At 39.3% G+C, this 27183-nt stretch overlaps 1 protein-coding gene across 4 annotated transcripts in view; it reads left to right on the forward strand.

Moving 5' to 3' along the window:
• Positions 1–27183, forward strand: part of CFAP43 (cilia and flagella associated protein 43) — a 106936-nt gene that overhangs the window by 74354 nt on the left and 5399 nt on the right. For all 4 annotated transcript variants that reach the window (XM_044751399.2, XM_070483719.1, XM_070483732.1 and 1 more), the window contains 11 exons: positions 518–724; positions 2417–2506; positions 2816–2896; positions 3523–3648; positions 11999–12118; positions 15639–15746; positions 17411–17497; positions 18173–18261; positions 19875–20088; positions 21575–21687; positions 22645–22804. In XM_044751399.2, coding sequence (XP_044607334.2) covers positions 518–724; positions 2417–2506; positions 2816–2896; positions 3523–3648; positions 11999–12118; positions 15639–15746; positions 17411–17497; positions 18173–18261; positions 19875–20088; positions 21575–21687; positions 22645–22804 — 1395 coding nt within the window. The remainder of the gene's footprint in view (positions 1–517; positions 725–2416; positions 2507–2815; positions 2897–3522; positions 3649–11998; positions 12119–15638; positions 15747–17410; positions 17498–18172; positions 18262–19874; positions 20089–21574; positions 21688–22644; positions 22805–27183) is intronic.

Genomic DNA, 27183 nt, shown 5'->3' on the forward strand with positions numbered 1-27183 from the left:
GACCTGTTCACACAGAGGAAGAATGTTGTGTGTGGTCGCGCTTCTCTGGGAGGTTCTCCAAACAACCTCTTAAGGCCCGTCTCTTCCTCAAACATCTCCTCCAAACAAGGTTCCGAAGAAAAGACATTTCCCAACTTAAATACCACTTATCGCTTTTTAAATATTTAAGGATGGATTTTTTAGATAACATACACAAAAGTAGAGAGAATAGCCCAGAGAACATCCAAGTATCCATCACCCACTTCAGCATTTGTCAACATACCCGCACATTGAGTTACAACTTACATTTCAAGAAGTAGGTTGTGGTATAACTTGTGCTGTTGCTTTAATCCTCCCCACGGTAGCAGACCACTGTAGATTATTGAAGCAAGAAATGACTTAATATAAACAGTACTTTAGGAAGAATAATTTACTGATCATTTGTAAGATGACTTTGGAGGGGAGGTAAAACTGTGGGATCATATTACCGGTAAAGATATGACAGGTGATGTGTCTACAGTAACGTTTGATATTTCAGGATATCATTTACAAGGTAAAAACTACTTTCAATAGCGAGTTTAATGCTGCGTATAAACAAAAAGAGCTTGAAGTTGCACGTGTGAAGGAAAAAAATGTAAGAATTCAAGAAATTATTCTAGATCTGGACTTGGAAGAATTAGTCTGGCAACCAGAATTTGACGACCGGGAGAAGCCAGAGAGAACTCTCGTTGTGGAAAGTAATGAGGTACTGACCACCTGCATTATCCCTTCCCATCTCTCCTGACGTCTTCCCGAGCTCTTGTTTATTCATCTGCTTGTTTGTACTACTGGAAGTGACTATGTTGTGTAGCATTCTCAGTAACAAAATCAGTTGACATGGTCTCAGCAATAATGAGAATTTCTTTTCTGAATGCCATGGAGCCCAGGGAAGATTTGGACACCAAGCCCAGAAAGAAGCAGGAACCAAAGACTGGAGCCTTGTGGGGAGTTCAGAAGTCCTCTTTCTTCCTCTCTTAGCTCACTTCTCTCTGCCTTTCAGCTTCCTCTAGCAGTTTCTACTTTGTGTCTCTCACACTCAAGAGAGCAGCTGATCCAAACTAGAATCTCTTAGTCCCAATTCCAGATTTGCCTGGGAAGGGGCTCCTTGGCACAGCCTGGATCCAGCGCCTGTATACAGAGAGGTCGGGTCACATTGTGGGAGTGAGGCTGGTGGAGGTCCAGTGCTTAGCTGGGTCACTGGGGCAGTATGTATCTTAGAGAAAGGGGCTCCCTGGACAGCTCCTTTAAAAGGTATTTGGCACAGAGATGCTTACAAGTAAATGCTTGAAGAAAGCAATTAAATATAACCATATTTCATTTCTAAAAAATAAGAAATGCTAGAGGATACTCAAAGAAGACCCCTTGCTCACAAGAAACCAGCTTGGTTACTTTGGGGCAAAAGGTAATAGTGTTGCTCAGAAGCAATAGCAAACATTTATACAGTCCCTGTTAAAAGCCAGGTGCCATTCTAAGTGCCCTAGATAGATTGAGACTAATTTATTGTTAAAAGACTTCGCAGGTAGGTACTAACATTACCTCCATTTTACAGGTGAGAAAACTGAGGCACAGAGAGATTAAGTAGCTTGACCACAGTTAACAAAGCTAGTGAGTAATGGAGTTGAGGTTTGAACCTGAACCATCATGCTTCATAGTATATCCTCTTAACCTCTATTCTCTATCGAATTATTTAAGGAAATCGTTTTTTCCAGAACTGGACTCCTGCCACGTGCCCTAAGACTCTGGAGCACCATGATAGCAAGCACCTCACTGTATGCTCTCACCGAGGTCCTGTTCCGGGCAGTCACTTTGTGTGAGCGTGGTTAACCCACCACACTCGCTGCTTCGCCTACTCTAATCCCTTCTACATTCAGGAGAGTGATCTTGTTCCAAGCCAAACTTATTCTGTCCTTCCCCTGTTTAAGTCCTGCAGTGGCTGCTCATTTCACTTGGCATAATACCCACAACCCCTTTCTGAATGTCCACCCTGGGCTCCTTCTTCTCCAGCTGCTCACCCTGCCCTACTCTGTTCTGACCATGCTTGCATTCTCACAATCCCTTGAATGCCCCAAGCTATTGACCTGTTAGGACCTCCATCCTGCAGGATTTGGCTTAGGTGACACTCCTTTGAACGCCTTCCCTACGCCCCTAATCTAAATCAGGTCCTCTGTTATAATCTCTTTAGTGATCGAGATGGGTTTTGAGAGCTAATATAGAAGTAATGATCTATTTTTCCAACCCCTCATTTTAGACCTCATCTTCATTCCAAGATAGGAAATTGTGAAATCTGGATAGTCCCTTTATCTCCTTGATACCTTCTAACCTCCTTCCATGGTGTGGAAAGAACGTTTGGTTTAAAATTTGGAAGAATAACAGCAGGAAACTACATTTTCTCTTTCAGATTACAGCACAACAACATGTCAATCCGTGGCAAAAAGTCAAAGTAGAATGGATGGCGACCCATGAAATGGAGCAACGGCTTCTGTCACAAGTATGCAGTTTTGCTCAAATGGTACCTAAGACCCTCTTTCCTTTAGGGATGCTTGTTCCTAATTTGGTTGAATAGCCTTGTACTTGTACTCCACTATAGAAAAACTTCAAGGCATTTGTCATGGTCAAAGGTCATTGGAATTTCAGTGGCCTCCTTCTCCTCTCCCGTCCATGCCACCACGCCCACCATGCCTGCCACGCCCAATCCTAAATGCAGTCATTCCAACATTGGATGGGAGGCTGCTCCTGGTGCCACTGGAGTGTCAGATTTCTGTCTCAGCCACTCTTCCTGACTCAGGCTCTTTCCCAGGGCCCCAGCACAAGACATCGAGCCCTGATGGACATGATGGGAGGAGTTCTTGAAGTCAAGAAGGAAGACATTTTGAGAATGGTGAGATTTCTTGACATCCTTTTGGAAGGTGGAATGGGGTGGAGAAAGCTACTTAAATTTGACCATTTTTGTCCATATGAACCTCAGTTTTAGAAATTCTATGGCAACAAATATTACACAACCTCACCACGCAGCTTAGGAACATACCACATCAGGCAAATACGAAGAAATTTGAAACCTCAGACTTGCCTTCTAATCTGACAGAAAGTAAACAAATGAACAAAAACAAGCAACCACAGTGGTTTTGGTTTCTACAGAAAGCAAGGATAATGCTGCACCTGTAAGTCTCTGGATACACCAGGAAACATCGCCTTTGATACCTGATATAGGTGTCCCTGGAGCTCAGGCATAGTTCTAGCTACAAAGATATCAACACACACCTCCAAACCTGTCACCTTGAGTCTGGGTACATCCCAAACTGCCCTCTCTCACTTAAGTCATAGAAAAACACTTGTAACATTTTTTTCTTATCCTTTGGTCAAAGTATCAGGTTATTGTCTTGCCAATGTGAAGAACTATATACTTTTAGAGGGCTCTCTTTTTAAGTGTAATGATAACGCAGAGCTTTTACTATACTGCTACATATATGTTTAAGCTGTAGTATATGCTTTCCTTTATATCTTTAGGTGATTCCTCAACCCCCTTTCATGGCGAAACCAGATGCTTTATGGTCTGAAGAGGAAAGGAAACAATTCAAAGACTATGAGAAAAAAGTCAAAGAGTTAAATGAAGAAAGAGATAAGTATAGAAAGGTCAGAAGAGCAAAGGGTTAATATACCCTGTCATATCCAGGGTTCTGTTTCAATATCTTTTAAAATTGTGTTATTTATTTTCTCAGTGTCTTTAGTAGCTTAAGGATAGTGTTTCAGCTTAAATTCTCAAGAGAATTTGAGGAAGTGGGTGGAGATAAATTTAAAGAGTTAGAATAATTTGGTACAAAAAGAACATATTGTAATTTTTTTTGTTCTTATTGATTTCAAAATTTCCAACATTGTTACAATTCATTTGGTCTTCTATTCATTCTTCAAATGTTTAATGAACATCTATTATAGTGTGTTCAAGACATTGCTCTATATTGTTTACATCTGTTTTATTTTATTGAGGTCATAGTGGTTTATAACATTATGTAAATTTCAGGTGTATGTCATTATATACATATATACATATATATATATGTATAAAAGATTGGCCCTGAGCTAACATCTGTTGCCAATCTTCCTCTTTTTGTTTGAGGAAGATTGTTGCTGAGCTAACATCTGTGCCAATCTTCTTCTACTTTATGTGAGACATCACCTCAGTGTGGCTTGATGAGCGGTGCTAGGTCCATGCCTGGGATCCAAATCTGCAAACCCCAGGCTGCTGAAGTAGAGTACACAAAATTAACCACTATGCCACTGGGCCAGCCCCTACAACATCATATTTTGACTTCTGTATAGACTGTATTGTGTTCACCACTGAAAGTCTGGTTGCCATCCCTGTCCACATCTACCTGAGTTTGGTAATACTCTTGCTTGATTTGTTCTCAATCTCAAGGAAGGGACTTGAGAGAAGAATGATAGTCAGTGCAGCACATACTTTACGGTTGTGATCTGAGATTTTTGCAAAGCGGTTTTCTTACCCTTGTCTCCTTCGATCACAAAGAAACAGTCCCACATTAAAATTGCTTACAATTATAATAGAGGTATAAAAGCTGGTGTTATACAACCAAATAAATAATATTTATTCCTCTGTGAAGAAAAAATCATACCACCATTTGAGGCAGACGTTTGTCAGCTTTATAGTGGCTGGATCTCATGAACAACTTCTTCGAACGCGTTGTTAACCTGTGCCTGTTTTTATTCACTGCCATCATCTAGCAGTACCCTTGCGTTTTATCCTAAGATAGTACTTACTTTCAAGCCAAAATGAGTAGTCTTGAATGCAGTAAAGATTTCAAGGAGTTAGGGAGTACAGATGCCTAAGGTGGTGGCATTTACTCCATGGCCATGCCCTGTAAAATAATCCGCTGCCTACACCGTTACCTCTCTGCTCCTTGGTCATACTCACCGCGTAAAACCCAGCTTTGATTAAATCCAGTACTCGGCCTTCTCTGCACCTGCACTGTGCAGTCGGTAAAGAACAAAGGACTGACTGGTTTCACTCTAATGACCTTAACCTTTATGGGATCCTTTGAGCTGCTCAGTGATACCATTTGCCCTAGCCTTTTACTTCCCCTTAGCTTAGTCCACATCATCTGGGGGATCAGATTCTGTCATTCTGATGAAGTGGAAGGACCCTGAGATGCTGCATTTCTAACAAACAACCAAGAGGTGCAGTTGCTGCTGGTCAATGGACTACACTTGAAGGAGCAAGATCCTAGAGGACCACTTCACACGTTCTCCTCCACCCTCAAACTTCCAACACTTGATGCCCTCAACTCACTTTCACCTTATTTCCTATTTCACTGGGAGAAGAGAAGCAACTAGAAGAGATTTTCTTTACTCTTCTACCACCACGTCTACCACCCACCTGCACTGAATCCAAGAATCTCCCTGCCTTTCTATTTTTCTTTCTTTCTCTCTCTCTCTCTCTTTGTTTCTTTCTTTCTTTCTCTCTCTCTCTCTCTTTTTCCTGAGGAAGATTCACCCTGAGCTAATATCTGCTGCTAATCTTCCTCTTTTTGTATGTGAGCTGCCACCACAGCATGGCCACTGACAGATGAGTGGTGTAAGTCCATGCCTGGGAACTGAACTCAGGCTGCCAAGGCAGAGCGTGCCAAACTTAACCACTAGGCCACTGGGGCTGGCTAGCCTTTCTGTTTCTTATGAATGAAATGGCGTTGCATCCACCTGAGCCTGGTCCTCCTCTTGTGCACTGGATCTTGTCCCATTTGACCCATTCAACATTGTCACTCCAGCAATTTACCCCTTTTTCCAGCATCATCCATTTTCCCCTCTCTGCTGCATTTTTCCCACCAGCATAGACTCATGCTGCAACCTAATACATTGTGTACACCTCTTATCTTATACAAAAGACAAAGAAAAAGACTTCCTTGAAGAGATTCTGGAGTTCTTTCTACTATTCTCGTGACTTTTGTGTTAGTCTAAATTTATTTCATAATAAAAGTTAAAAGAAAAGAAACTCCCTTGGCCCCACTTGCCTCTCAATCCACTGCTCAATGTCTCCTCATAAAACTCCTAAAAAAGTCTATGTTCACTGTCTCTAATTCCTCTCTTCTCAATCTTTTAAAAAAATCTTTGTATTATGGAAAATGTCAAACACATATAAAAGTAGAGAGGATAGTATAATGCTCTCCTCATCTAGGTTCAACAGTTATTGACCCATGGCAGATCCTATTTCATTTTATATTTCCCCAACATGGGGGATTATTTTTTTTACCAATTTTTCTTTTAGAACTATTTAAACATAAAGAAATGTTACAGGAATGGTACAATCCATATACCTATGTCAGTAGTACATTTATATAATATATACCTAATATAATACCTGTACCACAAACCTATATGCTTATACTCATCAATTTATAATATTGCCACATTTGTTCTTTATTTTTTCTCCTGAATTACTGGTAATAAACCGCAGACGCTGTGACACTCCCACATACTATAGTATAAGTCTCCTAAGAACAAAGACATTCTCTTACATAACCACAATAAAATTATCATACACAAAAAGTTTAGTATTAATATAATACAATTATCTAATATAAATCTGAATATCGTATTTAATTTCCCTATTGTCCAAGTAATGTGCTTCATAGCTTTTTTGCTGTTATTGTTGTTAATCCAAAAATATATTTAACTGCACTTAATTTTCACACCCTTTTAGTCTTCTTTAATCTAGAACGCTTCCATGGCTTTGTGTGTTGTGTTCCATGACACTGATGTTTTTTCCAGGCCACTTGTTTGCTAGAATATCCTTCAACTTGGATTGGATTGTGTTCTCTTGATTAGATTCAGATAAAATATTTTTGACAATAATACTACATAGGTGATGTCATCTCCTCAGTGCTTGGTCTCAGGAGGCACCTCATGTCAGCTGGTCCCATTATTGGTGGTGTTAAGTATGATCACTGGAAAAGAGGTATTCTGCAGACTTCTTCACATATAAGTTCTCTTTCCCCTTTGTATTTAATAAGCAATCTGTGGGGTGACGTTTTGAGACTGTGTGACTCGCTGTTCGTCCTGTCTTTTGACATCTGTTGATGATCCTTGCCTGAATCAGCTGTTACTATAGTGATTGAAAAATGGTTCCTTTCTAGTTTCTATCATTTAGCCCATATTTGTTAGTTGGTATTCTTCTGTAAAGAAGCTCTTCCCCTCTGCGCCATCCCAGGCCCACTCTTTTTAAAAGATTCTTTTTCAAACTTAATGTGTTTTTAATCCATTACTGTCATTATTCTCTTTGATGTTCTAAGTGTTCAGAGCTCCTTCAAGTTGTCATCTGTGTCCTTCTGACATGTTCTCATCAGTTTTGAGTGCTTTCTCCTTTCTAACACAACAGAATGTTCTAGGTATGTAGCATCAGCTATTTTTCTAAGAATCCCTGATTCCTGTTACTGGGAATTGGTGTTTAAAAGCCAATTCATTGCTTCTGGGGAGGGGTGGGGTCACTGCCTCCAGACCATTTCCATACACAGAGCTAAGAATATATATATATATATGATTATCTATCTACCTATCTGTATGATACACATAGGTGATATCAAAACTTCATACTGTTACCTCCAGTTCCAACTCAATATACTACAGGGTTCTTCTCTCTTTCCTTCGTTTAATAATTAGATCTCCTTTCTCAGTGCAAAATCTAGTTCCCAAAATATAAAGATATTTATTCGTTTTCTCGGTCCTACAATGTACATAAAATGCCTCTACTGAAAGCAAGTCGACTAAGTCGATTTTAAGGTTTCCTTGCACCTCTTTTTGTTCTTAGGATATGTCCCACTGAGGGTGGACCACTCACATGTTATATTCAGAGATTATTTGGACTAATCTCTTTTTTTTCCCCCTCTGTGTGACTAACATTGTCAATTGGATCTGAAGTTTAAGTTCTTCACGCAATGGTGTTCTTATTTGAGGTAGAAGGGACTGGTGTGTCTTCTGATTTTATGGTTTGCTTTAGTTTCTGCAGAATTCTTAATCTCCGCTTCTTCTTTCCTTCTTTCCCTTCACCCCCAAGTCTCCAAAAGGAGATCCCCTCTTCCAGGCTGCGCTGCTCTCCCCAGAAGCCGTCCTGCCTGAGACTGCACCTCTGCCTTTCAAGCCCCTTCTTCTTGATTTCCCGAGAGCTCTTCTTCTGGCACCTCGACCACTCCCACCCTAATCCAAACTCCTCTAACCTTTCACCTGATCTATGGCATCAGTGTCCCTGCTCTCCCCATCCCTGTGTCCCCTCTCATTCTATCTCCTATCGCTCTCGCCCTTGTTAACTGCACCAGCTCCACCGACCTCCTTGGCGTTCCTCAAAGACACCCAGCAAAGTCTTGACTCCCACGCTCGCAGCTCATTCTTGCTGCAGGGACTTGACGCGCCACATGGCTTGCTGTTTCACCTCCTTTGGATCTTACTCAATTGTCACCTCATCTCCCTCCCTGCCGATCCTGCTCTACCCCAATCCCCCCAGCTTTCTGTTCTCCGGAGTATTTATTCCACCTGGCCAACTTCTTCTTTACTTGTTTGCTTACCTGCCTCCTCTACTAGAATATAACATGAGGGAAGAGAATTGGTCTGTTTTGTTCATTACTATATTCCAAGGTTTTAGAACTATGCTTGACCCGTAATAAACACTCAATAAATATTTCTTGAATGACTGGATGAATTTACTGACACCTGTGATGTGCCAGGCATTCTCCTAGGGCCTCACAGATGAAAGGATACAGCCTTTGCCCTCAGGAGCTTGCAGTCTGGTCAGCTAGAACAATACCTGCTTAAATTGCAGGCCATGGTTTTTTTCAGAGCTGGGAGAAATTCTTGGTGTGATGGATTCTGCGTTGTTCATCCAGACCTTCTACTTGGTCTCCCATTTCTCATTTCCCCTGTTTCTCATTTCTCAGCATCTGATGCAGACATTTTTAGGCAAAATGAGATTTTCCCAGGAATGTTTGAGGAAAAGTGACCCTCGTGTCTTCAACAAATACTTCTTGAGTTCCCACTACGTGCTCGGGCTGTCCGGCCCCGAGGGACACGTGGTGAATAGACAGACACAGCCTTCGCCCCTCACAGTTCTTACTATCCAGGGGGAGGGAGTTATACTAACTGGGCATTCACAAAATAATTGTTTAACTTCAATGAGATAAATCAGGAAGGACGAGTTCAGGTGCCACCTCTGACAGTGAACACAGAAGCATTGACTTAGATCAGTGCCATTGGTGTTCACTAGGTCCCCTTTACAGGCTGGCATGCCCATCCCCTCACTGCTATGAGTGTTATAGCTAAAGGCTTGCACCTGAGACTTTCTCTGAAGCCTTGCCCTTGACTGATCAAGGAGGCGTCCTTGTCAAGAGACACCTGCAAAGGTTGTACCACTGCCCCCACCCAGGACAGCCAGTGCCTGACTGAGGAGATGGGGCTGCAAAAGTCCAGCCCCCTTGGCCCAAGTTGGGACAGCTCAGCAGAACCTCTCTATTATCCTTATACCCCTGGGAATGAGACTTTCTCTGAAGCCTTGCCCTTGACTGATCAAGGAGGCGTCCTTGTCCAGAGACACCTGCAAAGGTTGTACCACTGCCCCCACCCAGGACAGCCAGTGCCTGACTGAGGAGATGGGGCTGCAAAAGTCCAGCCCCCTTGGCCCAAGTTGGGACAGCTCAGCAGAACCTCTCTATTATCCTTATACCCCTGGGAATCAGGCCAAGGCTGGGCCGCCTCAGAGCACATCATTGCTCAGCTCCTGTCCCTTCCCTCCCTGCTTCCCTCCCCCTTACAGGTGTCTCCAAAAGAGCCCTCCCTCCAGAAACCACATGCACTGGAATCCTGTCCAGGCTTCGCTTCTAAGACTGGAGACAGTACCTAAGACATGAGCCAAGGAAGGCTTCCTTGAGAAAGTGGCACTTATGCTTACGTTGGAAGAATGAGAAAGGATGATTAGGTTGAAGAGCAGGGAATGGAGAGCAAACAGGTGGAAAAGCACAGGAGAAGGGCCTGTGGTGAGATGAGGGTGGGGCATTTGAAGAACAGAACAAAAGGCCATTTTGGCATTATAAAGAGTTCCTTTCAGACCAGAGAGCCTCAAAGGCCTGGAATCTTAGTGTTTAAAGGAGGATGGGTTGGGGCCCTTGGGCAATCTGGCTTCGCAGGCTGAGTCTTTGGCCATTTGCCATGGACGATGCTTCCATTATCCAGGAACACATGACCTTGATAAACTAATAGGAGGCCTCAATTGTAGAATTTTTCCATTTCTATGAGATAGTGTTATTAAATTTTTACAAGCAAATTGGCCCAGAGGTGTGATTTTCTGTGTTTGTTTTATTTTAATAGTTCTTTATTGCTTAATTGGCTTAATTTGGGTGGTCTTTCTCCTTGCATCATATGCCTCTATACATTTTGCTAAACTTCTCTCTCCATCATCTTCCCAGAGTCAGTCTCTTCCTTTATGAAACCAGCATAGAGAGAACTTGGTTTTTTAAAATAAATTTAAAATAACAATGATATTATTACCATCATAGTAATAATTGACGCAATTAAGAATTACCAATGGATGCTAAAACTGGTGGATAAAAGTTTGATGAGGAACAAGATTTTTACATGGTCTCAAAGTATCTTCCCACAAATTAATTAATTACAAATGGAAAAATAGTAACTGTACAATAGAGAAACTGGCAGACACTACTTAACCAAGTGATCACAGTTAACATCACCAATAATGAAACAAACCAGCATCATGTCTCCTGATGTGGTGCACTGAGAATACACATGATTTATATAGTGATCCTACTAGATGTGTATAACGTGGTCCCAGGGTGAGAAAACATCAAACAGACCTAAACTGAGTAACAGTCTACAAAATAACTGGCCTGTACTCAAGTGTCTACAACTTATTCTCAAATGGTTGAGAAAAAGATAGAGATAAGGAGAGAAAGAAAGAGATATTGAGCAGCTGGTAATGCAAGTGGGGCAGAATACTAACAATTGATTAATCTGGTAAAAAGCATATGGGGATTCTTTGTCCTATTCCTGCAACTTTTCTGTAAATTTGAAGTTATATCAGAATTTAAAAGTTACAAAATATTTGAAAGATCAAGATCATTTGTGGGCTAGCCCTGGTGGCCTAGTGGTTAAGTTCCAGGCATTCTGCTTCAGCAGCCCAGGTTCGTTTCCCAGGCGCAGACCTACATCAGTCATCTGTCAGTGGCCATGCTATGGCGGTGGCTCACATACACAAAGAAGATTGGCAACAGATATTAGCTCAGGGTGAATCTTCCTCAGCGAAAAAAAAAAAAAAAAGAAAATCATTTGTAACAGTATATCTAGGATTGATCTTCAGATATTGTTCTCTTTAAAAATATAAATTTATAGCTTTCAACTTATCTACTGTGTGCTTAGCTCTAAGTCCTGGTGGAATTTAAAGAAAGGGGGTGGGACTTTTTTCCCCTAATGTAGAACTGTTTGGAGGGACAAAACATACAGAAAACAAGAGAAAGTACACATATGTAAATATATATACATATGTATATGCTCACTTCTTATTTCCTTAAAATCTAAAAGTTCCATGAAGAGGTGTTTATGGCTTAAAAAAAATCCAAGATTTTTTTAGAGCCAATTTTGTGCCTGGAAATTTCTGTCCTGTATAGAGAGTCAGAATTTTCTAGGAAGATTTGCTGCAATTTGTTTTACTAGGCCTACTTCTTCCTGCATAATTAGCCAGGATCAGTGATTTTTAAACTTCTTTTTTTCCCAGTGCAGTCTTTTTTCAGCAAAAATCTTAGAGACACAAAACATTAAGCAGATCCAGGTGGAACATCTGTGGTTGGAGAGGGCAGAGGGCCCAGAACACCTCACAGGGCCTGCCCTCCACCTGCCCCTCCCTTGCGGCAAAATGTAAACACCACTTCCTAAGAGCATTTGATGTTCCTAAACCTTCACTTTGCTATTGACTTTCTTTCAGTCATTAGAAGCAGAAATGAAGAAACTTCAAAACTCTATTCAAGAAAGCACACAGAATTTTGATGAACATTTGAAAAGGCTCTTTGAAAGGAGAGTGAAGGCAGAGATGGTTGTCAACCAGGTAAAGGAAAGCTTAAGTGACTTTTTCTTTTCCGGAATCCTCTAGGGGCCTCTCATTCTTAGGATAAAGACCAACACCCCTTCTGGCACCGAGGTCCTGTCCACACTGGCCCAGGTTCCCTCTCCAGCCTCATGTGTCCCACTCTCCCCCTCACTTGCCACACTCCTGTCACCGCACGAAGATGGGGTTCTCCTGTCTGATGCACACAAAAAGCCAGTTATTACAGCATCAGCTTTTGAGAAAAGAAAAGCCTTTATTGCGAGAGCGATCTGCAAGGAGACAGGAGGCATAAGCTCTCAGATCTGTCTCTCTGATTCAAGATTTGGGGAAAAATTTAAGAGGTTAGGGAGAAGAGGCTGGCACACAGAAGTGCTGGTGGGGCGGGTTTTGATTGGAGGGCTTCCAACATTGATGGAAAGGTTCTAAACATATATGGTAAGGTTCTAAACATGTAAGGTAAGGTTCTAAACACGTAAGGTAAGGTTCTAAACATGTACAGTAAGGTTCTAAACATGTATGGTAAGGTTCTAAACACGTACAGTAAGGTTCTAAACATGTATGGTAAGGTTCTAAACACGTAAGGTAAGGTGTGCAAAGGGCTTTAATACCAGATTTCCTAGACAACAGACCTCTCGCCTCTGATGAGAGTCTGACTTTCGGGTTCCAGTCATGTCCCAGTCCTTCGGTTCCGTTGGGGGGAGAATCTTTGGTTCCAGGGCCTTTTAGGTCGAGAGCTCCTCCTCTACGCATGCTCTGGCTACGTGACTTGCAAACTGTTGGCCCGCCTCTGAGAAACATCTTGTTGGTAAGATGGAGTCCGTTTGAACTGGCCCCTCCTCTGCTGCCTTGCACAAACCAGTGTCCTCCTTCCTCCCAACTCTGCCACTAAGAGTCTCTGCCAATTTCCTTGCCTCCTGACTTATATCCACTCATCTGTCAGGTCCCAGCTTAAAAACAAGTTCCTCAGACTAGATTAGGTCTTCCTATTAGGTACTCTTTTCTTTTACTTTCTATCACTTATTGCAACTACATTTTAATATACGTAAGATTACTTTTTAGTGCTCCCAAGTCTATAAGCTCCATGGGGCTAGGGACTGAGTCTGTCTTGTTCATCCCTGTATCTCCAGAAACTAGCAAAGGGCTTGGCTCATACTGTATGCTGAATGAATGAATAATCCACATGCCCCAAAAGATCAGATGAAAAATCCAGCTTAATTTGATTCAGTAGTAAGAATATAAATGAAGCGTGCAGTAACTAGATGCAAGAAGACCTAGGAATGAAGCCTTTAAATTCTGAGGAAAAATTATTACTAACATTGCATTCTTTAGCTGGCCAAGCTATCAAATGAGTATGAGAGGAGAATAATGATATTTTGAGAAATTCAAGGTCTCAAAAATTTATATGCTCTCATTCTCAGGGAGCTATTGGAAGATGCAACGACATCAACCAAAAAAGATGAGAGAGGTTAAGGGGACCTCCAGGAAAATGTCCGTATCCTCAGGGTCCCAAAGGGAATGTTACACTGAAAGGGTTACAAATAAGAGAGTTTACTGCAGGGACGTTTTACTGGAGTATGGGCAGGGTAAGGGAAACAGCAAGGAACAGTGAAACCCCAGGGACTAGAAAAAATGGAAAGCCAGTATCATCTCTAGAGTTAAAGAAGCAAAGGAAGGGAGCTGTTACCAGGACCCAGCAAGACCTATAGCCGTGGGAGAGGGCCTGCTCCCCAGGAGTCATGGCCATAGACAGAACATAATCCCTTGCCCAGCAGGGAGGAAATGTATGTGTATGATAGTTGGGTGGGGGGAGGTTGGGGATGAGTGCCCCAACATTAGTCATAATAGCAGCATTAGTCATAATGACGAAAAAGTAGAAACAATCCAAATGTCCAACAAGTGGGAGTAGAGAAATAAAATATGATTTATCCATATAGTGGAATATTATTCAGCAATAAAAAGTACTAATACATGCTACGACGTGGATGAACCATGAAAACATGCTAAGTGAAGAAGCCAGACACCCAAGGCCACACAATGAATGATTCCATCTATATAAAATGTCCAGAATAGGCAAATCCAGAGAGGCAGTAAGTTAATTAGTGGTTGCCTTGGGGCGGAGGTGAGGAGGCCTCTGGGAGGTGTGGGGAGAAATGGGAAATGAATGCTAAAGGACTTCTTTTCAAAGTGACAAAACATTCTAAAATTAATTGTGGTGATGGTTGCACAACTGTGTGAATATACTAAAAACCATTGAATTATATGCTTTAAATGAGTGAGTTATATGGATTGTAAAATAAATCTTAATAAAGCTGTTATTTTCAAAAGATATCCTTAAGACATCTTTTCCTACAAGATAATGAGGAAATTATCAAAGACTGTTAGGTAATATCAAAAGGAACCAACTTTAAAAAGCTCCCCTAAATGTGACAATTTAAGATTCAACAATGATAATAATTGTAATTAACTGAAACCCATCACATTTGTTTAAATTCATGAATTTTGTGATCTTTTAAAAAGAAAAATGCCAGTTGGTTACCTTCAGAGGATAACAATCAGTTCATTATTTAAAAACTGATAAAGAAAAAGCGTGAAGTATTTATTCTGCCTTCCTATATGAACTGCACCATTAGCTAACCAAATAGCAGATAAGGAGAAGCATCTCTTTATAAAAGAATTTCAATTAATAAGCAAAAAAGGAATGATAGCAATAGAATATCACCATTTGCAACTCTCAATGGATTAGTGGATCTGGGCATTGAGCATCTACAGCTGCTAACATCACAAAAAGAAAGACAACAGATGTTATGTGTCTTCTGACCAAAGAACACAGTATCACCTCTAGTCTTGCCAAAAGGATCAAACATGGGTCTGATCAGGCCTCTGATCCAGCTGCCATCCCATACACGGGATGAAGGACCCTGATGAACTCACCATAAGTACCCAGTCAGTAAAACCCAAACTGGGTGAAACTACAGATAACTACAAAAAAAAGGGAAGGACAAAAAGGATGGAAGGGAACCTGTGGATTATGAGAGATGTAAAAAATGTGATGATTTTTTAAATGGACAAGTTATACTATAGTGCCTAGAGATACATACTTTGGTAATAAAACCATAAAGAAACACAAGAAAGTGATTAGTAGTAAAGTCAGGACAGTGGTTATTATTGGGGTTGAGATTGTCATGAGGACATGTGGAAAGGGCACCTGGCAGTGGCAAAGTTCTATTTCTTCAACTGGGTGGCAATTACATGGGTGTTTGCCTTTTAATAACTTACTAAACTATACATTCGTGTGATGCATTTTTCTGTATATATGTTTTATCTTACAATAAAATGATGAAAAAGGAAATAACTGGGGAGTTATTGCAACAGCTTATCTTCCCTTTTTCTTAAGCAGAATGTTTCTTCCTTGTACCACATAAATTTGCTTGATGAGTGCCAAGTCTATGACCCTGAATGGAAAATCCTTTCTCACATAGGAGTATTGATCATTTCCCCCCCTTTTTAAATATTTCTACAGGAGGAATTGAAAATAAATAACCTTGTTTTTTCTTTACTGTTGGATGAAGAAATAACCTCCAGAGAAGCATTCCTGAACAACTACCTTACAAGGAAGCAGGAAGAGAAAGTAAGGATAGCACCCAATATCTGAGCACAAGCATTTTCTGACAGATGTGCGCCTTGTTTAACGAGAGCTCCCACGCCTAGACCTTTCCTTCCTTCCATGTTCCTTCTCAGCCGCGTGCGTTCCTTGGCTCCCTGCCTGGGACTTTGCTCCAGGGTCAGGTGAAAGCAGCCACGCCAATCTGTTAATAAGTTATATGATTCTGCAGCTGCAATCATTTAGTCGTATGGCATATGGTTTATAAAATGAGGCCATACGGCTTCGTGGTTGAAAGGACCTACTTTCAACCACTCACTGGCTGCGGGACCTTGGACAGGACATATAACCTTTTAAGCTATTTGAAAGCTCTTCTCTAGGGAATATTTTTCTTTGTGGACTATTTGGCACCCTGAGTTTTACTAAAAATGTAAGTAATGGGTTAGAGAATGAAAAGCTGTCATGTTCTGAGAAACTCCAATGAATAGGAGCATGAATAGATGTTTCATTAAAGAGACAATGAATGTAAAATGCTTGTCACATAACGCTTTTCAAAAAATGTCAGCTGTTATTAGTAGTATTAATAAAGGACATTTGGTGGGCACGGATGTTAGCTCAGGGCCAGGCATCCTCAGCAAAAAGAGGAGGATTGGCAGTAGTTAGCTCAGGGCTATCTTCCTAAATAAATAAATTAATTAATTAAGTAAAGGACATTTGGAATGAATGATTTAGAGTATCATATATGACATATGTACTTACTTTTTGCTAAGAGTCTGTTAAACAGCATATGGACAGCACCTTCTAAATATATCCCCGCTCATAACAACCCTGCAAGGTACTGGATTTCTTTCACAGATGAGGAGAGCATCTCAGAGAGACTGGTAACACACCTAAGTCACCCACTATTACATAATATAGCAGGATCTGGAACTGTGGAAATGAGTGAAGACCATCCAAATGAAAATAAGCAGACTATTCAGAACCTTGGCATAATAAGGGAATCAGCCACCACCCCTTGTGCTGACACTCCAAGGCAGGCAGGGGGATGGGAAAGCTTTATAATGAAAAGACAGGGCTTCAGGTGCCCCCTAATTGGAAGTTATTGGCTTGGGAAAGGCAGGGGCAAGTTAATTAAAAGCTGGGAAACCTTAGTGATTGGTTTGGGGAGCATATTTGGCTTTCTCTGGTTGGTCCTAAGTTGGAAATGGTGGCGAAAGTTAGGAAAGCTGAAAGTTGTTGACCGAGCCCTGACAGCTTGGGACCCATTGCTGCAGACGTTGAGGTTTAATTTCCTGGATGGCTGCTGCACAGGTTGGGGGTCAGAATTCTATTTTTATGTAGGGTCTGGCCACTGTCTGTTTATAGATTCAGGCTCTCAGAAACCAGGTCCATGCAACTCCCGAGCCTGTGCAATTTCATTATCTATGCCCCTCTGCCAAGGATGTAGCATGCTTCATAGTCACTCACACACTCACATACCGAGCCGGGGGTACTTAGGAACAGGTGACTGGAAGTTTGTTCTTTCAAAGTCTCCAATTGGCTTACTTTCTTCTATAAATGTTACCTGTAACGGATACTTCACTGACACGTTTATCTTGTACTAGGAAATTTCTCATTCTTTTTAGTATCCCCAATATTTTTGTCTATCCTGAAAAATCTCCAGTTCCAATCAGCTATTCCTGATATTACAGAGCCAGACTTCAGAAGCCATCCGGAAATCTAAAGAAGACCTCGATGTGTACAAGGAACATTATGACAACTTAGTGGCAGAAGACAAAGTGAGAGCCATTGTCTTGCCCCTCCCCCAATGCAATAGAGTTGCTGCTGCCTGGATTTGGGGAAGATTAAAGGGAATATAATTTAATTTCCTCATAGATTTTTCTCCTACTATAATTCTTAGTTATGAGTGAACTTCATTCTATGCCATTGTATATTTCTGAAAATCATTGTGTAAAATAAATTTTTGTAAATTTCTTTGGTTTAAACTTCCTCTTGTACAAAAAAGAGATCATCTAGACTTTTGGGCTTTGCAAACATGGGGTTGCAGGTCCCACTAGTTGGTCATGAAATCAATTTAGTAGGCTATGACCAGCTGTTTAACAATGGAAAAGAATCGGATAGAAAAGCATAAAGAAGAACAGAATTGAATGGAATGAAATAGAGTAGAATAGATTAGAGTACTTTTCATGTTTTATAGGCAAATATTTTGTGCAGCTTCAGTTCTGGGTGATTTCTAAAACCTCGTACATTAAACAATATTTTTAATTCCCTGAGGTGCTTTCTATTCTATGCACAGTGAGTGGACACCATCTAACAAGTCTACCTTATAAACCAAGTTTTCATGGATTTTTAAAAATCAAAGTGATACAACTCTATATTTTGAAGAGTATTGTCAACAAATAAAAGTTTTCTGAAAAAGGTTACAATCCTGGCAATGATCTGTCTGTCCTTAGGTTCTGGATCGCAGCTTTAGAAAGGAATTTTCTGAAATCCCCAGTCATCAGGTGGACATACTCTACAAACTTTTTAAACGCCGACCCAGGTTTGTTTCTCCTTTGCTATCACGTTTCTTGTAAAAAATGTTTCTAAATGAAGAGGAGTGTTATCAGAATTCAGATTTTCCTTTCAATTAGATGTAAATATTCAGTGAAATATCTTTTACCTGAAAATGTTCAAGTGTCTTAATATAACTCAGGGTTTTTTTTAGATTATTCTTACATCTTAAGGTAGGCAATGAAGAATAATGATTTCTTTTCATTATTTAAAAATACTTAAGTATCTAGGTAAGCACGGTGCTTCTACAGGTTCTGTGTTATAAATGAAAGTAGATTCTCTGAAGTCAGATGGCATACAGACCTATAAATAATTTTGCCCAAGATATGAGCAAATATGAGTCCCCTGAGATATGAATTAGAATTACACATAAAAGGCTTATAGGACAAAATAAATTTGGGAAAATACTGAATTTAAAAGAAAAAAAGGTTAAACAGTTCTCTTTACTAAAGAACTTCTCACAACTTGTTTTTGGCCTTTGGATGTCCAAGTAGAGAATATAGAGTAAGCAGTATTTTCCACATTTCTTTGACCACAAGTCCCCTTTCCTCGGAGCACCTGCTGTGACTGTTCAAGGCAAAGTTTGAAATGATTGAAAATAACCATTATCAAAAGAGTTCCAAAATATCTGATTTTTATACTGAGAGTAGCATTAGAATTACATTTCACAGACTTCCAAATTTTTATAAATTCAGATTTCTATAATTTTCAACCAAATGTAATCTAGAACTCATGGAGTTTGTCACAAAGGGATAGGTTCATTTGTGTCTGAGATACGAACCCGTTCTCTCACCTTTGACAGGTCACATATAACCTGGGAAAGTCAACCTAAAACATGCCTCATATCTTGGTTCCTCTGTTTTTAAAGGAACGAGTTATTATAAGCCTTGTGAAGAAAGAAGCGAGACCTCCCATATAGTGGGAGGCAGCAGTGGGAAGAGCATAAACTTTATAGCCGACAGAATTAGTGTTAAATCCTAACAACACTATCTATCAGGCCTGTGACCTGGGGCCAACAGCTTCTCTGGAGCCTCACTGCCCCATCTAGAGAAAGAGGCTGGCAGTGACGTCACCGTGTATTGTAAAGCACCTTGACAGCGAGTGTCTCACACAAATCCTTGTGTTCTTCTTCCTTCCCAGCCACAGCCCAAGGACACAAAATGACTCTATTAATGTAGATAAAACAGGTGCTTCTCCAGTTCCCTCTGTATCTGAACATATTGCAGGCTACCCACCTGCAAAAAAGATACCAGCAGGCGGTATGTGGCACAGAACCAGGGAAAAGTCACATTTGTCTCCGGCGTTTACTTGCCTGCTTAAAACCCGCAGAAGGGAGACGTTTTCCAGTACGGGTGAAGCTGCCAGAGCCGACAACAGTTAGGAACGTCTATAGTCCAGCCAAGGTCCCGGGTGGGCGTCCAGAGAGTATGAAAGGAGGTCAAAGTGGGCGCTTTTCTCTTTGGAATAATCCACTCAGCAGCCCCCAAGTGCCAAAGGAAAGTGTCATGCAATGTCACACTCACGCTAAGGGTTGTGTTATTTAACGTTGAGTTTTTTGTGTGAGAATGTGGAAGACTAATGGGCTTTTATTGGTGATACCAGGATTCACAAACCGAAAATGCACTCAGAAACGGCCGGTATTGTGCCGTTTGGAGAGCGACCAGAATCTGGGAAATCGAATAAAGATGCCTTTGCCCAGTTAATGAAAGCCATGGATGATTTGGACAATATTAATAACATGCCAGAAGGATTGGACCCCTCGGTCTGGGAACATTTCTGCATGACCAGAAGAGTGAAAGTGGAAAATGAACAGAAAGTATATAATAACATTTTGTTTTATTTTATCTCAATTTCATTTATCAAGTATATACTAATATCAAGTATATAGTTTATGGTGGTCAGTGTTTCCAGAAAAGCTAATTATTTAGGTTTTCCTGCTAGAGTAGTAGTCAGTAATAGTAATAATGATGATGAAACAAAACATTAACCTTAGTGCTATTGAGGGCTCAGTAGAGGCCTGTACTTGCAGACCCACACTGTCCAAAATGGTGGCCACTAACCACATGTGGTTATTGCTTACTTGAAATAAATGTGACCAGTCCTAATTGAGACGTGCTGTAAGTGGAAAATACACACAGATTTAGAAGACTTAGTATGAAAAAAAAGAATGGAAAATGTCTCAATATTTTTTATATAAATTACAGGTTGAGATGACAATGTTTGGGATATATTGTATAAATAAAATATATTAGTAAAATTAATTTCACCTGTTTCATTTCACTTTCTTATAATATGGCTACTACAAAATTTAAAATTACGTATGCAGCTTGCATTTATGGCTCACATGATATTTCTCTTGGACAGCACTATTGTAGACACAACTTCCCCTCTCTCTGCCCTAGTCTTGAGTAGTACTCATCTCTTTTTTGCATAGATTAGAATATATTTCACCAGAACCAGCTTTATAGTTTCGCTAGAATACATTTTTTTCCTTTTTTTTTTTTTTTTGACGAAGATCAGCCCTGAACTAACATCTGCCGCCAATCCTCCTCTTTTTGCTGAGGAAGACTGGCCCTGAGCTAACATCCGTGCCCATCTTCCTCTACTTTATATGTGGGACACCTGCGACAGCATGGCTTAATAAGCAGTGCATAGGTCCACACTGGGGATCCGAACCCTAGGCCACTGAAGCGGAACATGTGAACTTAACCACGGCACCACTGGGCCGGCCCCAGAATACATTTTTGAAATTATTTTATTGAGGTCATATTGGTTTATAACTGTGTAATTTCAAGTGTACATCATTATATATCAGTTTCTGAGAGTACATTTTTTTAAATATAGCAAAGGGTAACAATTTGAGAGTGTGTTTAATTGGGAAGAGAGTCCTTCCTCTTATTGCTTCTTGACCATTCCCTGCCTCCCCTCCCCCAGATTCCCTAAATTCACTGCCACATGCATCGGGCTGGCATATTCTTGGTAAAGTATCTATGATTTTATAATTTTATCTGAGATGATGAGAACAGATTTTAAAATAAAATATAAGAAAAATTCTAGTTGCTTGAATATTGAATTTTCAGTGAGAAGCAAATTTGATACTTTTCCGATTATTTGTTGACTGTACCATGTGAGTTTTAGATATATTACGTAATGGCAGAGAGAGAAATTTTTGTTAATCTCTGAGAAAGACGGGCTTCATAACAAAGTTAAAAGATGTGTGTTTTCTAAAGTTTTTAAAATTAGTTTGCTTGTATTTCTAAAGCTCCATATGTTCTGAGATGTGTGTGGTTTGGTTGCTTCAGGTAAAGCAGAAAGCAGCTGGCTTAATGGAAATGGTGGCTTTTGTCCGGAGGAGAACTGAGGATGATGAGAAGGTGCAACGCGAAATTGAAAAAGTCTTCCATGAACTCATCCTGTAATTTGAACCTTTCATTTATTCAAAGTCTAAGCTAGGACTAAATTAGGTTGTGTTACCAAGGGGCTCCTAATCACTAGTTCCCAGCTGGCGAAGACTTATCTCTCCGGTTGGGCTTTGTAACGTCTCTTTGGAAAAGAGCATTTTGTTACATAAGACCTTATATGAGAATGGAACTAACCTATATGTTCCATTGCTTTTATATAAGAAATAGGCAAGTTTTGGAAAAATATTAGTATTTTTTAATCTGTTCTTTCCACATAAAAATACATACATAGGTAGAATTTATTTCTGCTAGTAAGGACTTTTCGGCTCAAGCCACACAATGTGGAAAATCAAGCAGACATCCAAGAAACGTCCATATAGACACCTAACCGGCTAATATCTTTCTCTTTAGGGGAGCTTGTTGTATTTTGCTGAGTGATTGGGATACTGTTTTAAGTCCTGCTTCACTTTTGGCCATATTTATAGCCACATTGATAAATACTGCTCTGATGTTCCCAAATTCATCATTATACGTCATTTTCAGCTCTAGGCTATAAGGAGGAATATGAGTATATTTGATAAGTAGCAGACAAACATTGTTAATATAATATCAGAAGTCAATACACAAAGTCAGAACTTTAATAGATTTATTTGGTAGCATCTCTATTTTATTCCACTTGCAATCAAAATTATATTTATCTTTTCTTAATCATAAAGTAAAACTTTATGAATGTATTTCTCTCCATACCATTCTTTGAGCAGCCCAAGTGTAATGCCATATTAATAAGAGGAAGTATCATAGAGCCCTCTAGGAAAGCTCATCACTGGGAAAATATTTTCCATGTTAATCTCTAGCATGTTTACCTTCAGCTTAAGGAAAATTAAGTTTGAATTTTATATTCGCAGATAATGGGTGAAATTTGTAGTATAAATATCCTACAACTATTTACTTTGATGTATTTTTCAATTTAGATTACAGGAAGAGAAAGTGAGATTCCAGCTGAATTTGACAATCCAAATTCTCCTTAAACAAGGACAAGTAGAACTGGAGAATTTCCAGTTATTGTTGGAGTATTCTGATGCAATTCTCATCAACAAGAACATAATTGAAGACTTGAATTCTGTGATTCGGGTAATTATCATTTTTTAAGGAGAAAAACCCAAAGTACCACCTGCTGTACCAATTATTTTTCACTATTCTCCCATTTCCATGATAAGTCATTTTCATTCAGTTAAATCAGTGGTTCCTAACTCTGACAGTACATTAGGCCCCACCCCTAGGCGTGCATATGTTTTAAAAGCTACCCAGATAATTCTGAAGTACAAGAAGTTCGGGACCACAGAGTTAAATGTTCATTCTAATATGCCATCATTTTGTTAGGCTTAATCTACTCACCTAATGATAAGCTTAGGTAAACTTAAATAATTGATTTCACACCTTGCCTGTTTTCCAATATAAACATTTAATGTTATATATTTCCCTCTTGGCTACATATATTTTAGCTGCATTCTGCAAATGTTGATGTTTTATGTTTCCATTTTCTTTCCATTTAAAATATTTTTAAATGTCCCTTGTAACTCTCTATTTGACTCATGGGTTATTTGGAAGTGTGTTATTTAATTTCTGAATATTTGGGGATTTGGTGCTGTTTGGGGATTACGTGCTAATGTTGCCAGACACTGTACTTTTACAAATGCTCTACACCCACAACGCAGTGGTGTTATTTTTGCTTTAGAGAGTCAACTGTCTTTTAGAGTGATGAAAAATAAGAAAAAAATATTTTCTAGTTCCTTCCATTTTCACTTTTCAAGAGATCTTTCTTTGTGTAAATTGAAGTTTCTGTCTGTTATCATATACCTTCTGCTTAAAGAACTTCTTTAAACTGAATTGCAAGTAGACCTGTAATGACTTCTCTCAGTTTTTCTTTGTCTGAAATTGTCTTTGATTCCCCTTCCTTGTTGAAAGGTGTTTTGCTGGGTCCCCTTGATTGGCAGGTTCTCTGTCTGTCTCCATCTTTTCACTTGAAAGGTGTTCATTTTCTTCTGGCTTACAGAGTTTCTGACTGGATGTCTACTATATGTTTTTTTGTCTTTGTTCCACATAATGTAATGTGTTTGTCTTAGAGATTTTCTCCTTATCGTTGGTTTTTAGCAGTTTTAACATATGTTTAGGAGTGTGTGTGTGTGTGTGTGTGTGTGTGTGTGTGTTTGATCCTTTTAATGAACTATTGAGTTTGGGTTGCTAATATTTTGTTGAGGATTTTTGCATCTATGTTCATCAGCGATATTGGCCTGTAATTTTCTTTTCTTGTGTTTTCTTTGTCTGGCTTTGGTATCAGGGTAATGCTGGTCTAGTAAAATGAGTTTGGAAGTGTTCCCTCCTCTTCAGTTTTTTGTAAGAGTTTTACAAAGATTGGTATTAATTCTTTTTAAAATATTTAGTAGTCTTCACCAGTCAAGGTTTTGGTCCTCAGCTTTTTTTGTTGTTGGGAGGTTTTTAAATCTGATTAAATGTCTTTACTTACTATAAGTCTACCAGATTTTCTATTACTTCGAGTCAGTTTTTGCAGTTTGTGTGTTTCCAGGATTTTTTTCTATTTCATCTAGGCTATCTAATTTGTTGGTATACAATTGTTCATCATATTCTCTTGTAATCCTTTTAATTTCTGTAAGGTTGGTAGTAATGTTCCTGACTTCATTTCTGACTTTAGCCAATTGAGTCTTTTCTCTCTTTTTTTCTTGGTACAACTAAAGGTTTGTCAACTTTGTTGTTTTTTCCCAATGATTCTGATTTCAAAGATTTTGGTTTCACTTCTTTTCTCTATTGTTTTCCTATTTTCTATTTAATTTACCTTTGTTCTAATCTTCCTATTTCCTTCCTGCTGCTGGCTGTGGGGTTTGTTTGGTCTTCTTTTTCTAATTCCATAAGATGTAAAGTTATATTATCGATTTGCGATCATCCTCCTTTTTTAATATAGGTGTTTATAGCTACAAATTTCTGTCTGAACACTGCTTTTGATGCATCCCATAAGTTTTGGTATGTTTTCCCTTTCATTCATTTCAAAGTATTTTCTAATATCCCTTGTGATTTCTTCCTTGACCCATTGCTTATTTAACAATGTGTTAATTTCCACATATTTGTGAATATTCCAGTTTTTCTTCTGTTACTGATTTCTAGTTTCATTCCCTTGTGGTCAGAACAGATACTTTGTATGACTTCAATCATCTTAAATTTATTAGGATTCATTTTATGGCCTAACACGTGGTCTATACTTGAGAATGCTCCATTTGCACTTGCAAAAAATATGTATCCTGCGATTATTGGGGTGTGTTCTTATATATGTCTCATAGGATTAGTTTATAGTGTTGTCCAGATCCTCTTTTTTTTAATTGATTTTCTGTATACTTGTCCTATCCATTATTGAAAGTGGGATATTGAAGTCTCCAATTATTATTATAGAACTGCCTATTTCTCCTTCAAATCTGTCAATTTTAGCTTTATATATTTTGGAGCTCTATTTTTAGGTGCATATATGTTTAAAATTGTTACATCTTCTTGAAGGATTGGCCTTTTTCTTTCTTTTTTTTTTTTTTTGAGGAAGATTAGCCATGAGCTAACTACTGCCAATCCTCCTCTTTTTGCTGAGGAAGACTGGCCCTGAGCTAACATCTGTGCCCATCTTCCTCTACTTTATATGTGGGACGCCTACCATAGCATGGCTTGACGAGTGGTGGCATGTCCGCACCCGGGATCTGAACCTGTGAACCCTGGGCCGCTGAGAAGCGGAAGGTGTGCACTTAACCACTGCTCCACTGGGCTGGTCCCAAGGATTGGCCTTTTATCAACATATTATGGCCTTCTTTGTCTCTTGTAACAATTTTTGTCTTAAAGTTTGTTTTGTCTGATATTAGTATAGCTACCCCAGCTGTCTTTTGGTTACAATTTGCATGGAAGATATTTTTCCATCCTTTGACTTTCAAGCTACTTGTATACATCATTGAATCTAAAGTGAATTGCTTCTAGACCAAATATCATTGGATCATTTTTTTAAATCCATTGGGCCTATCTCTGCCTTTTAATTGTAGAGTTTAATCCGTTTACATTTAAAGAAATTACTGGTAAAGAAGGACTTACCTCTGCCACTTTGATATTTGTTTTCTGTATATCATAGATTTTGGTTCCTCAATTCCTCTGTTACTTCCTTCTTTTGTATATAGTTGATTTTTTGCAGAATACCATTTTGATCACCTTCTCTTTTCTTTTCCATATAAATTTCAGTTGTTTCCTTAGTAATTACCCTGGAGATTACAATTGACATCTTAATTTTATAATAAATTAGTCCAAATTAACACCAACTTAGTTTCAATAGTATACAAACTCTGCTCCTATACAGCTCTGTTCCTCCCCCTTTATGTTTTTATTGTCACAAATTACGTCTTTATACATTGTATGTCCTTTAACATAGATTTATAATTATTGTTTTATGCATTTTTCTTTTAAGTCATATTAAAAAATAAAGAGTGCTTACAAACCAAAAAACAATAATACTGACTTTCATATTTACCTAGGGAGTTACATTTTTTATTTAGTTTTTAAAAAATTTCTTCTTAGGGCTTTGAGTTACTGTCTAGTGCCTTTTCATTTCAGATTGAAGGGCTCTCTTCAGCATTTCTTGTAGAGCAGGCCTACTAATGATGGGCTCCCTCAGCTTTTGTTTGTCTCAGAATGTCTTAAATTCTCCTTCATTTTTTTTTTTTGTTATGGTAGAAGCAACGATCATTATCAGATTTGATGATGGATTGAATGTGAAGGGTAAGGTAAAGAGAGGGATCAAGAATAAATTCCTTGAGTTTTGAGCAACTGAATAGATGATGGTGTCATTAACTGACATGAGAAAGACTGGGGAGACGTAGCTCTGACGGAGGGCAAAGAATGAAGAGTTTTGGCCTTTGTTAAATTTGAGATGCCTATAAAACATCCCACTGGAAATATCAAGCAGACAGTCAGAATTCAGGGCTGAGATAGAAATTTAGGAGTGTTCTATATATAGATCACATGTAGATAACTACTAAGGATTATCACATATAGATATCTATGTATAGATAATTTAAGCCAGGAGATTGCTTAAGACAACCCAGGAAGTGGGTAGATAGAAGAGGGAGTTTGGGCCAACACCCAAAGTCCAGCCATGGAAGAGCAAGCAGAGAAGGAGTCAGGTAAGGAGACTGAAAAGGAGCTGCCAGTGAAGAAGGAGGAAACCTGGAAACCGTAAGAGAAACAGTCTCAAGGAGGCAAGACTCATGCACTATGTCAATTACTTTACCAGAGCAGTCTCAGTGGAGGCGTGGGGCAGGAGCTCAGTTGGTGATGGTCGAAGAAATAATATGAAGTGAGGAGGTAGAGACCGTGACTATAAATAAATCTGACAAGAAAGTTGACTGAAAGGAAAGCAGAGAGGAGATGTGCTATCTCTCCAGCAGTGTTTCTCAGCCTTGGCACTGTTGACATTT

This window comes from Equus asinus, chromosome 2 (genome assembly GCF_041296235.1).
Source record: "Equus asinus isolate D_3611 breed Donkey chromosome 2, EquAss-T2T_v2, whole genome shotgun sequence".
Classification (NCBI taxonomy): Eukaryota; Metazoa; Chordata; class Mammalia; order Perissodactyla; family Equidae; genus Equus; species Equus asinus.